The sequence below is a fragment of the Elaeis guineensis genome, chromosome 5, assembly GCF_000442705.2.
Source record: "Elaeis guineensis isolate ETL-2024a chromosome 5, EG11, whole genome shotgun sequence".
In the NCBI taxonomy this organism is placed as follows: Eukaryota; Viridiplantae; Streptophyta; class Magnoliopsida; order Arecales; family Arecaceae; genus Elaeis; species Elaeis guineensis.
In genome coordinates this window covers 9955136-9967940 of record NC_025997.2, presented here as the reverse complement: position 1 = coordinate 9967940, position 12805 = coordinate 9955136, and the positions used below count along the sequence as shown (strand labels likewise).

Sequence of the window (12805 nt, the reverse complement as noted above, 5' to 3'; positions counted from 1 at the left end):
TATTCCTGCAGTTATCTGCATCTCAATCAGTGAATGGCCAATCTACTAGACCAACCAGAAGTGGTTCAGCGACTCGCGCTTCTCTCTCTAGCACAAACTTCTCCAGCTACTACTCTAACAACGATAGAACATCAGTCCTCAACACTAGCTCAGCCTCAGTCACCTCTAGACCCACAACCCCTGGCAAACGCCCAACCACTGCATCCACCACAAGGACAAACTCAATCCCAGCCTCCCGTCCGGTGCCATCACGTCCGTCTACCCCTTCCAAAACTCAAACATCTTCCAGTTCTTCCGGAGACAAACCCAGACAATCACAAAATTCTAGACCTTCTACTCCAACAACCCAAACTCGTGTTCTTTCTACTCATTCCAATTCTAGTTCAGGCGCGGCACGTTCAATTCCAGACCATCAACCCCAACTCGTCGCAATCCTACACCAGTCCCAGCTCCAACCACCTCAAACTCCAGATCATCGACCCCCAATCGTCGCACCTCCAGCCAGCACCAGCTCAAACTATAGCTCGTCTCTCTCCGTTGGTCATGTTCCATAACAAATGCAGAAACCCTGCATCCAGATCACGTCCGAGCTCGCCAGCCCCGCAAACACAAGTTTTCATACAGCCACGAGCCCGCCCAAATTCCCACATGAAGTTCCAACAAACTCAAAACAAACTGCCTGAAAGACCTACTTCTGCCAGCAAGGAACGCCCAGGAATACCATTAACAGTCCAGCAAATCCAAATTCTAAGACACCAGCAGCAGCAGCTCCGATGAGCTCGAATCGATGGCAGTCCTCACCCATCGTCACTCGAGGCAGGATCTCAACAATTCACCAAAGAGCCGAACACACAGGCAACGGCACCTTGTCACCAACCTGAAAGCCAGAAGGATGTTGTATCAGAGACTGCAGTCGGGAATCCAGCAAGCCAGCTTCATCCACAGATAGCACCGGATTCGGAAGGATGTTCACCAAGAAGTCGCTTGACATGGCTCTCAGGCATATGGTGAGCTTAGATACTGCATATTTGGTGAAACCATCAACATTCTACCATTAAAGCATTGTAATTAATTGATTCTAGGACATCCGGCAAGGCATTCGCAGGGCCTCCTCTCTTCCCTCAGAGCATTCGTCCCAACCACTTCCAAAGGCCAGCCTGGTCCAGCGTCAGACCCGGTAGTTCCCACTGTTGACAAAGCAGCAGCTCTTGGTGATGAAAGAATGTTGAGTTGACCAGTAGAGAGAATGGAAATCACAATAGAATGATCTCTGATGACAGCATTTAGCCATCTCAGAGGATGGAGGTGGGGTGGTTGGTTCTGCAAAGAGGGAGTCTATTGTTGCTGGAGCAAACGGGCTTGATATCCATGAGAGCTCCCAATATGATGCAATTCTGCACGAACATGACTCCAAGGACTGGCGTTGGCTGCACCTGCAAAGCACTGAAGTCCAAACAGAGCCTCGTGTTGATCATCAATCCAAGCCACCGCCAGATCCTTTTCAGCCCGATTTGACGGCTTAGATTTTTTGCTGGGCTTGTAATTGTAATTGTTGATCTCTCCTGTTGTGTTATATATGCTTTAGATATTGTTCACTCTGGATTTAAGATGTTCCACTGTAGAATTGATGCTAGTGTATTCTTATAATTCTATAAATTAATATCAAGTTCTTTAGAGCATATTTGATATATGTTTTAGCTGTAGAAAAAAGTGTGAACATATGGTCAGGAAAGGCAACAAAACTTAGTTAGAAGAAGATTTTAGTTAGTCAACGTGCATCTAAATGCAATCACTTCCTTTCCTTGCATTCTTATAGCCTGTATATAGCCATGATTTTGGAACATTATTAAACAATTGACCTTTATTTGCTTTTTTTTTTTAAAGTATCATTTTACTTGTAACAACGCCTATTGTAGCATCATAGATATTTCATTTTCACTAGATTTACTTTATATATCAATAACGCCAAGGTAGACATCATTTAGAACTAAATATAAAATATTAGAAAAAAATAAATGTCAAGTAGCAACTATTACAATCTTTACATCAAGCCATTGCAACAATTGACACACTATATTTTAACAAATATTGCACTAACATAACATAGATGTAACAGCCTACAAATAACAACTGTAATCTATAGGTCATCTATTTTAGTAATTGGCGGAATTTTTTTTTTTACACCCTCTGTTCTCCAATGTATGGACTGGAAAAAGGAAATATGGTCTTCATACTCTCCCTAGCCAATCAACAGTTGGAGAGGCAAATTCAACGTCATGCTGGGTGATCTTGCATGGTGTCAATACTTGGCGATACTCATGGTAGATTAGTGATGCGGGTATAGGCATTTAAAAAGGATTAGTCATATAGGCAGTAGCTTCTGCCAGCTAGATTGATAAGATCCAGTTATCACTGGTTTGCAACAGTTAATAGCTACAATTGCCATTTGGTATTGAAAAATTGCAAACACAATTGGAAATATCAAGAACTTGCAAAAACCGCCTGTAGTACCTCAGCTTACGAATGAATTGTTCCTACACTTAAATCATGGCACACCATGCAATCATCCAATTCATTTTGGTGCAAACACTAATTCAATTTTTTTAAAAGGCTGGGGAATAATGATAAAATATTAAATTTTAAACACTGCATCAGCATGTGTTTCCTTTAAATGGTGCATCAAATACGTATGGTTTGTGATATCTGGCAATGATATGTATAGTCATCATATCTGTTATTTAAAATCATGGCCAATGATCACTTTATATACATAGTCCGACAAAAAATTTCCAATTCTTAATCAGAGAAAACCAGAAAAAAGAACAAACGAAACAAAGCAAAGGTTAATTTGAGTACTGACTTTACAATATCATGAAATAGAGAATGCCCTGTAGCCCTCCTTCTCAAGTTGTTTTGCCAGTGAAACATCACCAGTCCTTACAATTGTGCCATCCTCCTGAACATGTCCAAGTGAGAAGGCTGTGTTATAGTAATCTAACCAAAAATTGTGCAGCAAGTAACATAGATGCAGTAACCACAGTTTACTATCAACTGTTTGATCAAGACCAGACAACCAGTAAATGAATTTCAAATGGTTTGCATTTGCATGCTGTGCTGCTTTGTTTGCCAGGGCAATCGATACTGCAATTGAAAAAAAAAAAGAAAGAAAGAAAGAAAGAAAAAAATTATCCCTATTCAAGGAGTCATTCTCAAAAGGTTCTTTTTATGCTGCAACATTGTTGGTCTAAACATGTGGATTCATACTAGCAAGGCAGTAAAACTCCTTTTAGGGATTATCTGAAAGTCAATGTTCAGACAGCACAATAGCCAGGAAATCCTTGGACAAATTAAAACATGCCAGAAATAGGATCAGGAGACCCTTCCTGGCAAGTAAACATTTACTTGATAAACACCATAAAGTCCAATTCCTAGCAAGGTAAGTTCAGTATAAGAAATGCAAGGACAAGCCACACAAAAAGATCCATAAAAATAGTGGTATGACAAATTCGACAGTATGGTTGTCAGTAAAATAAGCACTTAAGTAATGCAAATCTCCGATTCTAATATCTATTAGCCTCTTACCATGATATGGACATAGCTGGGCTTGATATATTCCAGAAGGCGTTGATAATGTGTAATCATCAAAACAGAATTATTGGGTGTTAAAAGCCCATTAACAGCTTTTGCTACATCTTGAAGTGCATCAACATCTAACCCTGAATCAATCTCATCTAAAATTGCCAAATCTGCCTCAAGAACCTGAAAAATACAGGAATCCAATATGATTCTTGGTATACTATTGAAAATGGCACAAGCGAGAAATGTGTCGTTACATTAAAAAGATGTAATTATATAGACATGAGCAAGACACTGATCACCATGTCAGCAATAGAATTACACTTACGAGAATTGACCGCAATATGAAGTTTCGTAAAATCAGTGTAAAGAAAGTGCATAGCATATATCCATAAACTGTAACCTTGCCCAAGTTCCAATACCCAGATTCCCGACATTTTCAGCTCTTTTTTTCAAATGTGTTCACAGTGCAATATCAAGTTATTGTAAACAAGTCTGCCAGACGTGATTGGAAGTAAAAACAAACTCAGACGGCTCCATTATACTGCACAAAGATGCCCCCATCATGTACCCCCATCATCTTCCATATACTACCCATTTGCACTACCCATCTTCCATACACTACCCATCAAGTGCCCTGTCATCAATTAACTTACGAGGAACTAAATTTCATTATGGACCGTGATATTCAAGTATAAAATGCAACTTGGAGGCCTATCCAGATCTACTTATTGGTTACTTAAGATTTATAGCAAGTGCCAGATTGGCAAATCTTGGGCTACCATCAAGCTGATATGATTCAAATCATCAAACTTAAGTAACTTGAATCTATTGCAACTATATAGTAGTTGGAGTTAGGAAGCAGTCCACCATATCAAATATGCACAGTCATTCTCCTGTCCATCTCCCCAACCAAGAGAAAATGCTTGTAATTACACTAACTTTATCCACTATGTTCCGTTTTTTCTCTTTTCATGTATATTTTATAAGTGAAACTTACATTGTCTACTTCACAATTCCAATAGATATTTTATATATTCATATGATTCAAGTGCTTCATAAAGTTGGCAACAAACTTGTGTTATAGAGGAATATAGAAATCGAAGTCAGTGTAATAATGCAAAAGAATTATTAGTGAAAATTCTTTGCAAACCCATGAAAGCTATTGGGGTGTCTCTGCATTTGTTTCCTCTGACGCATGTTCTAGTAAAAGAGTGGAATGATATAATTTATTTCTTTCAAATCAAAACAAGTGAAATTCATTTCCTTATATTATATCTTTAGCCTATTTATCATCTTACATATTCGATTATCATAATTCTAATCAACTTGTATTTATGAAGGAAATATGCAAGTTATTAGAGTGGAGTCACTCAAGTTGCATTATTGAACTGTATAATTGTAAGCAGGCCGTCTATGAGTATAAGAAGATAGATAAAGGTGTTTACTCAGAAAGAAAGCAAAATATATCAAATGTTTATGATATTCAAAGAAAAGGGGGAAGTATGATTTTTCAAGTTAACTCAACCTAATTTGCATTGAAAACAGTTTCCTCAGAAGGAAAACATGCACAATATATGAAAAAGATGCAGCCATCATGAACAATCAACAGAAGTCAAAGATGAGTATTAGCATAATTTTGTCAGTTAAATAACTGAAGTTCATTGCCTAAGACAAAGATCAGATTCCATACCGCAAGTTGCAAAATCTCGTTGCGCTTCTTTTCGCCACCACTAAACCCTTCATTCACGTTTCTGTCTAGAAACCTTAGATCCATATTAATAGCAGCAGCTTTGGGAGAGACATAACTATAGAACTGTAAAAGTATGTGACCATTAACGAAATTAAACCATCCACAAGTTCCTCCACCACATTCTCTAAAAACAGGGGGAAAAAAGGGAGCTAGTTGTAGACAAGAACAGTATAAAACTCGCATAAACACAAATTTTCTCCTTTATTTACACAGCTAAGGGAACAGAAAACAGAAGGACAGATGTGGAAGCTTCACACATAGTCAGGCATCATCTAGCTTGTCTTCTATTATATGGGACAACGACAGGTAAGAATCACTGATGCACAGCATCTATTCTGATAATATCAGAACTATGACAACCATCAAAATGTTTAGTGTCACAAAATGAGTATCTTCCGCTTTCAAGACAATAACACAAAAATTCATTTTCTACATGCATTGATGTTTTCTCAGTCATTCTCAAACTTGTAAAGCATGACAGCATCTAGGTAAAGCAAACATTAGCTTTTACATGTGTAGTTAAAAGATGGTATACAAACATCATGAGCAAAATGTTTTTTGAAAAAAAATGAGCATAACAGCCACAGCAACTTTAGTTGCCTCTCTCAATTGAAACTAAAAAAATATATTTACTCACCATCTCTCTCAGTTCTTACTTTATGCAGCTATCTTTAATAAAAACAGAGATGCAGAAACCAGCGACCATGCAAAGCATGGCATCAAGTCGGAATGCTTTGTTGGCACCAAAACAATTAAGTCTAAATTTGATTAAACTGGATAATAGAGTTGTTGATTCTTTCCTGTGTTGAAGCAAGCCAAAGAACCCATTATCTGAAGTCTGGTAAATATGGCGGCATAAGATCCATATAGTCATGAAACCATAAAACCTTTCAGCATACCAAAGATGACTACAAGAAGTGCTTGTTACAATTTGAGGTTCTAGTGTTTCAAAATAAGAAAGATTTGTAAATCAATATAATAAAAGCAAGATAATCAAAGCTACCAGAACCAAACAAAAATGAAAATGTGTCCGAACCTCAAGAGGAGGTAGCTCAGGTAGCCCTAGCTTTTTTCTTCGAGCATTGTATGCCATGTTTAGAAAGTCAAAGTTGCTTACGCCTGGTATCTCAACAGGGGTCTGGAAACTCATGAAAAGCCCAGCATGAGATCTTTCCTCTGGCTCCATCTCTAGCAAGTTCTCACCTTTGAAGATAACACTGCCTCCAGTTACCTCATAATCTGGATGACCAACAAGAACCTGTAATGTATAAGACCATCCTCAAAAATCTGTAAACTAATAAAATAAAAAAAAAATCAAATTCAAGAAGAAATGAGATCCTGTCAACAGCTCCAATTTTCTCATCAACTACAACTATGAAGTAAGTGCTCAAGCATCCTTTTTAATGTGATGCATCTAAGCCATGCCTTTAGGTTCAGAATGAGAATGTTTGATTTGGTCAACTAGCCTCTTTAACAAGACCATGACTGTGAGAATAGAGGAAATATTAGAAGACTGGATTGGTGTCATAGTATTAAAATTATGAAGGTGATAACCGTATCAACCCAACTATTTGTAATTAGATTGCAGTGCTCATGCAACGAAGATGTGGGATAGATTGATGGAGCAAGGACCATGATTAAAAGGGAAAAAATGTAGACAAACAGAGGCACATGTGCACATCTAGAGAGAGAGAAAGAGAGGGAAGGAGGGGGAGGGAGTTTTGGATGTATGATAAAACGAGGATGCATAAGGTTAGCAAAGCATTAAGGAAAGTGTAGGAGTTGCATCAGCTATAGTTGATGATATGGAGAACCAGCTAAATAGGAAAGAGCATTGCAGCAAGGCCTCGTCAAGAAGCACAACCTCCATTGTGTTTAAGTGGCAATAAAAGGAAAACCAAAATCTAAGATGATAGAGACGGAGGTGTGTAACCTTAATAGGAAGGAATGGTGTGTATCATTCAGATAACGTTTCATGGTTATATATTGTACGGCTATGTAAAAAGCATATTAGACAACCATAGGCAATTCCGGTTGCAACAACATAGCTCAAAATGCCAAAACTACATTTGTAGTATCACAAGCAATAATTTATTGGATAGAAATTCTTACTAAGTTGTGAGAAAAATTATACGAGGTAGACGATCAACTCTCCTCCATTAGTTCTTATTAGGTGCACCCAATGGCTTTATGCAAAAAAACTCAGTGTTAAAATCAACTTTTGTAACATGCTAAAGATGGTGTTGGCAATGTGAGATTGAAAGTCTGACATAACTTGATGTGAGCTCCTTCACTCGTTCTACTTTTGGACTCATTCAAATTTTCTTCAACTCATAATACTAACTACAGCCACCATGACTCCATCTGAATCACTACCATTAAATTCCATATTGGTTTCCAAATTTCAACTCATTCAAATATAGTTTAAAAAATATTTTACAACAAAAATACAATATTTCAGCATAGTTTTTGCAAACCAATAACTTATGCAAATGTCCAACAATAATTCTAGTGGGAAATATGTAGCAACTGTGTTACTCTAGATTCAACATAAGCATCAGCATTGGCTTTGCAAATGCTAACTTAAGCCTCATAAGATCACCAGCATCATGGAGCTTCATTCACTTGTCAGTGCCGCTCTATGATATATGGAGGAAACCTATGGAATTCAAATATTTCTTCTTTTTTTTTTTCAATTCATTGCATAATAACAAATTAGAATAACAAAATTCTACTTTCGATTAGCAATCTGCTCTTCTATAATCCAGTTAGTAGACTAGCTGTCTCGAAATCGTCAGCGTATAGTGATTTAATTTCAGACCAAAACCTAGAAGATAAAACAGTCGCCTTTGTTTCTATAAAAACCAAAGAAAAAACACCTTCGCAAGCGTGCTCTTCCCGGATCCATTCTTCCCCATAATCGCGTGAACCTGTTCAACCGAAACCAAAGATTTAAACTTTACAGAAGATTTATCACTAAACTCGAACTAAGAGAGAAAGAGAAGCATGGGGAGCCACCTCGCCCTCGTAGATGGTAAGATTGACACCACGAAGGATCTCCTGCCCTGACTCCGCGATCACGGCCTTCAGATCTTTCACCTCCAGCAAAACCCTAGGCGGACCGCTCCTGGGGGCGGCGCCGCCGGTGGCAGGGGAGTCGGCGGCGACCGTGGCCTTGGGTCGGAGAGACGGCCGGGTGCGGATAGAAATGGGTCGTATCCGATGGGGGCAGGGATCGTAATTAGGGAGGAATCCGTAGGCGAGGTTCGGAAAGGGAGGGAAGGAGAGGACGGCGGAGGAGTGGAGGAAGAGAAGAGGAGAGAAGAGCAGAAGGCGAGGGCCATGGGGCTGGTCGAAGAAAAATTTTTCCTAGGGAGCGTCTCAGTCCGCGACGGACTCTGAACCCCCGGTGGGAGGGATGAGAGGATGCGCCGTGTGCCAGCCGCTGACTCAAAAGATTTCTCGTGATATAAGAAGTTAGGTTTTCAAACCGATTTTCACATTTCTAAAAATTTTCTTCTTTTATTAGCACTTTTCTCGTAAATCCATGTAAACAAACTGAAAAATTTTATATGATATAAGGTAACGTGGAAAAGAAAAAAATCATATGATATATATATACCACATTTGTGCCTCAATAAAGTTTGCTTCAACACACATGAACTAATATTTGCTTCTAAAATATTTTTTTATACGATAGATTTTATCTATATCATAACGGATTCTAGGGATTGATGGTGAGACCACTTAATCAAATCTTTAATCCGATCAGTAAATATCATTTAATTATTTAAAATTTTAATTTTTTTACTATTTAAATTTAGATAAATTATAAAAATATTTCTTCAACTTTAGTCCTATTTCACTTAAATCTCTTCGATTTTAAAAAATATTAAACTAATCTTTTAAGTTTTTGAGATATTCCAAAATAGTCCTACCGTTTATTAGTTAGCTTATCCTTCGCTCATATAAAAGAGATTACCAGCGATGAAAAGATGGAGATAGAGGGAGCCATCATGGAGAGAGAAGGCAAGATTACGAAGATCGACACGGAGAAGGAGGACGGCATTGAAAACTTGATAGGTAGAAATGGAGGATGAGAAGGAGAAGAGAGTGAGAAGGAAGGAGAAGAGAAGGAAGGAGGAGTCACTGATAAGAAAGAGGCGAAGATGGAGAGAGCCACTGTCGAGGGCAAAGGCTTATGAGTTGGCTTGAAAGAAAAAATGATGAGAGGAGAAGAAGGTTAGGTGAAAGGGGAGAGGAAAGGATGGATTATCGATGAGAAGGATGGAAGTGGAGAGAATCGTCATTGAGGAGGGCTCATGGATAGGCTTAAAGGAGGAGAATGAGAAGAAGAAGTAGATGAATAGGAGCGGAAGACATATGCAGAGGTGGATGGAGCCACATAGAGGAGAAGGACTCATGGGCGGGATTGGAGAAGGAAAAGAATGAAGAAGAAAAGAAGATGAGGAGAAAAGGGAGAAAGGGAGGAGAGGTCATTAGCGAGGAAAGGGCGGAGGTGGAGAGAGCTATTATGGAGGGAGAGGACTCATGGGTGGTCTTGGAGGAGAAAAATAAGAAGAAAAAATGAAAAAAGAGAATGGAGAGGAAGGGAAAGGAGGGGTCACCGACAAGAAATAGATTGAGAAGGAGGGCTCATGGATGGGCTTAATAGAAGATGATGATAAAAAGGAGAAGAGGGTGAGGAGGAATGGGAGAAGGGGGAAGGAGGAAGAAAGAGAAGGAGGGACACTGGCAACGATGGAGAAGGAGAAAAGCAGTCAGAGAGGAGGGAGGAGAGAGGTGGTGAGGAAAGGATAGTTTGATAATTTTATAAAATGATAGCATCATATAATGATCATATGACATCATTCCATAAATGAAGATAAATGATAAGAGCATTTTGGAACATCTCGAGAATTTAAAACATTAGTTCGATTCTTTTTAAAGTTAAGAGGATGTAAATGAAAATGAATTAAAATTAAGAGAATATACCTATAATTTATCCTTTATATTTAAAAAAGAGTTATTTTTCTTTTCTGCTGATAAATTTAATTTAATTTTACACATTAGATTAAGATTATTGTTTAATTACTGCAAACTTTTGTTGCACAACTTTGACACCAATGTTAGACTTCCAACCTACTCCATCATCTCTTCCATTTTTAAGGTTGGATCACCTCAAGGTTTTAATTACCACAGAACTCTATTCTCATGAATCTAATAAATCTGCTTCTCACAAAAGAAAAAAGGAAAAAAGAAAAAAAAAAAAGTAACTCTTCTGAATAAAAATGAGGTGCTGCTTGATATGAGTCCTTATTATCTTAAAAAAAGAAAAATCTAAAAAATAACAAAGAGCTACTTTATTAAGGGAGATAAATATATAACTTAGTGTTACCAAACAATCATAGTTTTTACTCTTCCTCATATTACATCAAGTAGCTTTGTTTGGCTGACTTTTTAGGTGAAAGAGAGAGGAATGAGCCCGTCTTGGAAGATGATAAATGAGAGAAGGAAAAGGAGGGCGGACGGTGTAGTGCTATTTGGGTTGGTTGGATCGGTTGGTTGATTTGATCAGTGTCACTTAATTGAAAAGAGCAAGAGTTGGTTGAAAAGTCGTGCTTAATTGAATGCCAAACAATATGCTTGACTTGATCAATGTCATGTCCGACCAACGCTCTTGGATGAAATAAATTAAGATGCACCTTACTTTTTACAGAAAAAAAGAAAGGAATGGGAAAAAATATCGTTATGGATATGATCTAAAATTGCACTGAATTAATACTGGGAAACAGCCGTGTGTTGTTAATATGAATGGAGTGCATGATAAGGGACATGAGGGTGTGACAGTTAGCTACCTTCTGTTCCTTTAAGAATGACAAGTATAGATAAGTGAATGGTTTAAATGTTGAGAAGACAATGGTCATTTCCTTTCTATAGGCTCTGATCAATGCAGGGACCTTGTGATAATCTAATATTTGACTAATTGATGATTGGCTTGTTTATTGATAATCCATTGATTAGAAAGCATGGCTAACGTTAATAATAATGATCAAGATAAGATTACAATGCTTTTATATAAATTGATAGGATTTTTGTTGATGCCAGATATGCCATAGCGTGCATTTACTTTTATATTTATAATTTAGATAAATGATTCACTTTTTTTTGGTTGGTGGGGGAACAAATGATTCTTTGTTCATCCAACTGGCATCTCTTTCCATGTGAGAGAGGCCCCCAGTCCGAATTGTAGGTGACGACACTTATTATATTTTTTCAATAAAAAATTAGCATATGTTTCTTCAAGTTAATAAATAACTATTTCTTGATATTATTTTTTAATAGATGCAAGAGGAAGTATAATTTCTATGCTAATATATATATATATAATATCATTGTATTAAAAAATTATCCTAACATATTATGTATTTTGTTCCATATTTAACCGTACATAAATGGCTGGTGGATTGATCTGGCCATTGCCTGGGATAAGCATGGAGCAAAAGTGGAGTCGTCTTGGTAATAAATGCCCAGTTCAAATGGAACGATGGCCTTCCTCCATTGAATATTTGAGCTTGATATGTTCCGATACGTCAAGAAAAGAAGTTAGATGGGGATGTTGGCAACCCTTAATTCTGAACATTATTGATAGATATTATGTTGATAGTGAAGTCTCTTAATTCAATCATCTTATGGGGATGTATTTTAATGTTGCACTTAATAATGCAGATGGATAGTTGTAGTATTTATGACGGATTGGGGCGGCAACTAGGATGAAAATAATGAGCTATCAAGAGCAAAAATTGGATCATGTATTGTGCCCGATATGTTAAGGTATCTTAAGATACGAGTATCATGGATAAGATGAGGATGGCAACAGATCATATATCAATTAGATATGTGAATATTCATATCCATTTCGTAACTGAAAATTTCATACCCATATCCTCTCCATACCCATCTCAAAATAAGCTGGACTGGTAGAACGGATGAGATAGGTTATGACGAGTCAGGTTGGTTATGTCTCCTCTTCTCGTCTCTTCCTTCTTCTCTTTTTCTCTCCTATTTCCTTATGTCATCCACAGAACCTGAAGAATTATAGTGGAAATCCACTAATCTCTTGTAGGTTCAAATCACTAAATCTAGAAAATCACCTTGATGGATTAAATATTATTTTTTCTATTTTTTCGTTTATGTTTTCGATCATAAAATATTGTTAGGATTTGACGCCTCGAGATTCAGCCCACATTGAGCCCACAGCGAGGTTCGCGGCGAAAAACGGAGTCCAACGAGACTAAGATCACCTGAAACGGAGCTCGGATGGAGGAGATACGAGCTTTCGAAGTCGGCACGAGAATCGAGGCGGCGGAGGACCGCCGGCGACCGGCGGCGGGCGGCAGCGGCGCGGCCGCAGGCGGCGGCGCGCGGGACGCGCGTCCCAGGCCCGCGTGGGACGCGGGACCCAGGCCCGCGCGG

General features: G+C 38.2%; 1 protein-coding gene and 2 pseudogenes across 1 annotated transcript; 2 read left to right on the top strand and 1 right to left on the bottom strand.

The window, feature by feature from the left end:
- The window catches only part of LOC140857925 (uncharacterized), a 948-nt pseudogene extending 127 nt beyond the window's left edge, over positions 1 to 821 (top strand).
- LOC140857924 (uncharacterized) lies at positions 787 to 1523 on the top strand (annotated as a pseudogene).
- Positions 1524 to 2717: 1194 nt separating this feature from the next.
- LOC140858023 (ABC transporter I family member 6, chloroplastic-like) lies at positions 2718 to 8794 on the bottom strand. The gene is given in 7 exon segments (XM_073257445.1): positions 2718 to 2956; positions 3583 to 3759; positions 5270 to 5392; positions 6366 to 6587; positions 8209 to 8259; positions 8348 to 8553; positions 8556 to 8794. Coding segments are annotated over 7 exon segments (984 nt in total). The 5' UTR covers positions 8674 to 8794; the 3' UTR covers positions 2718 to 2869.
- Between the last annotated feature and the right edge of the window lie 4011 nt (positions 8795 to 12805).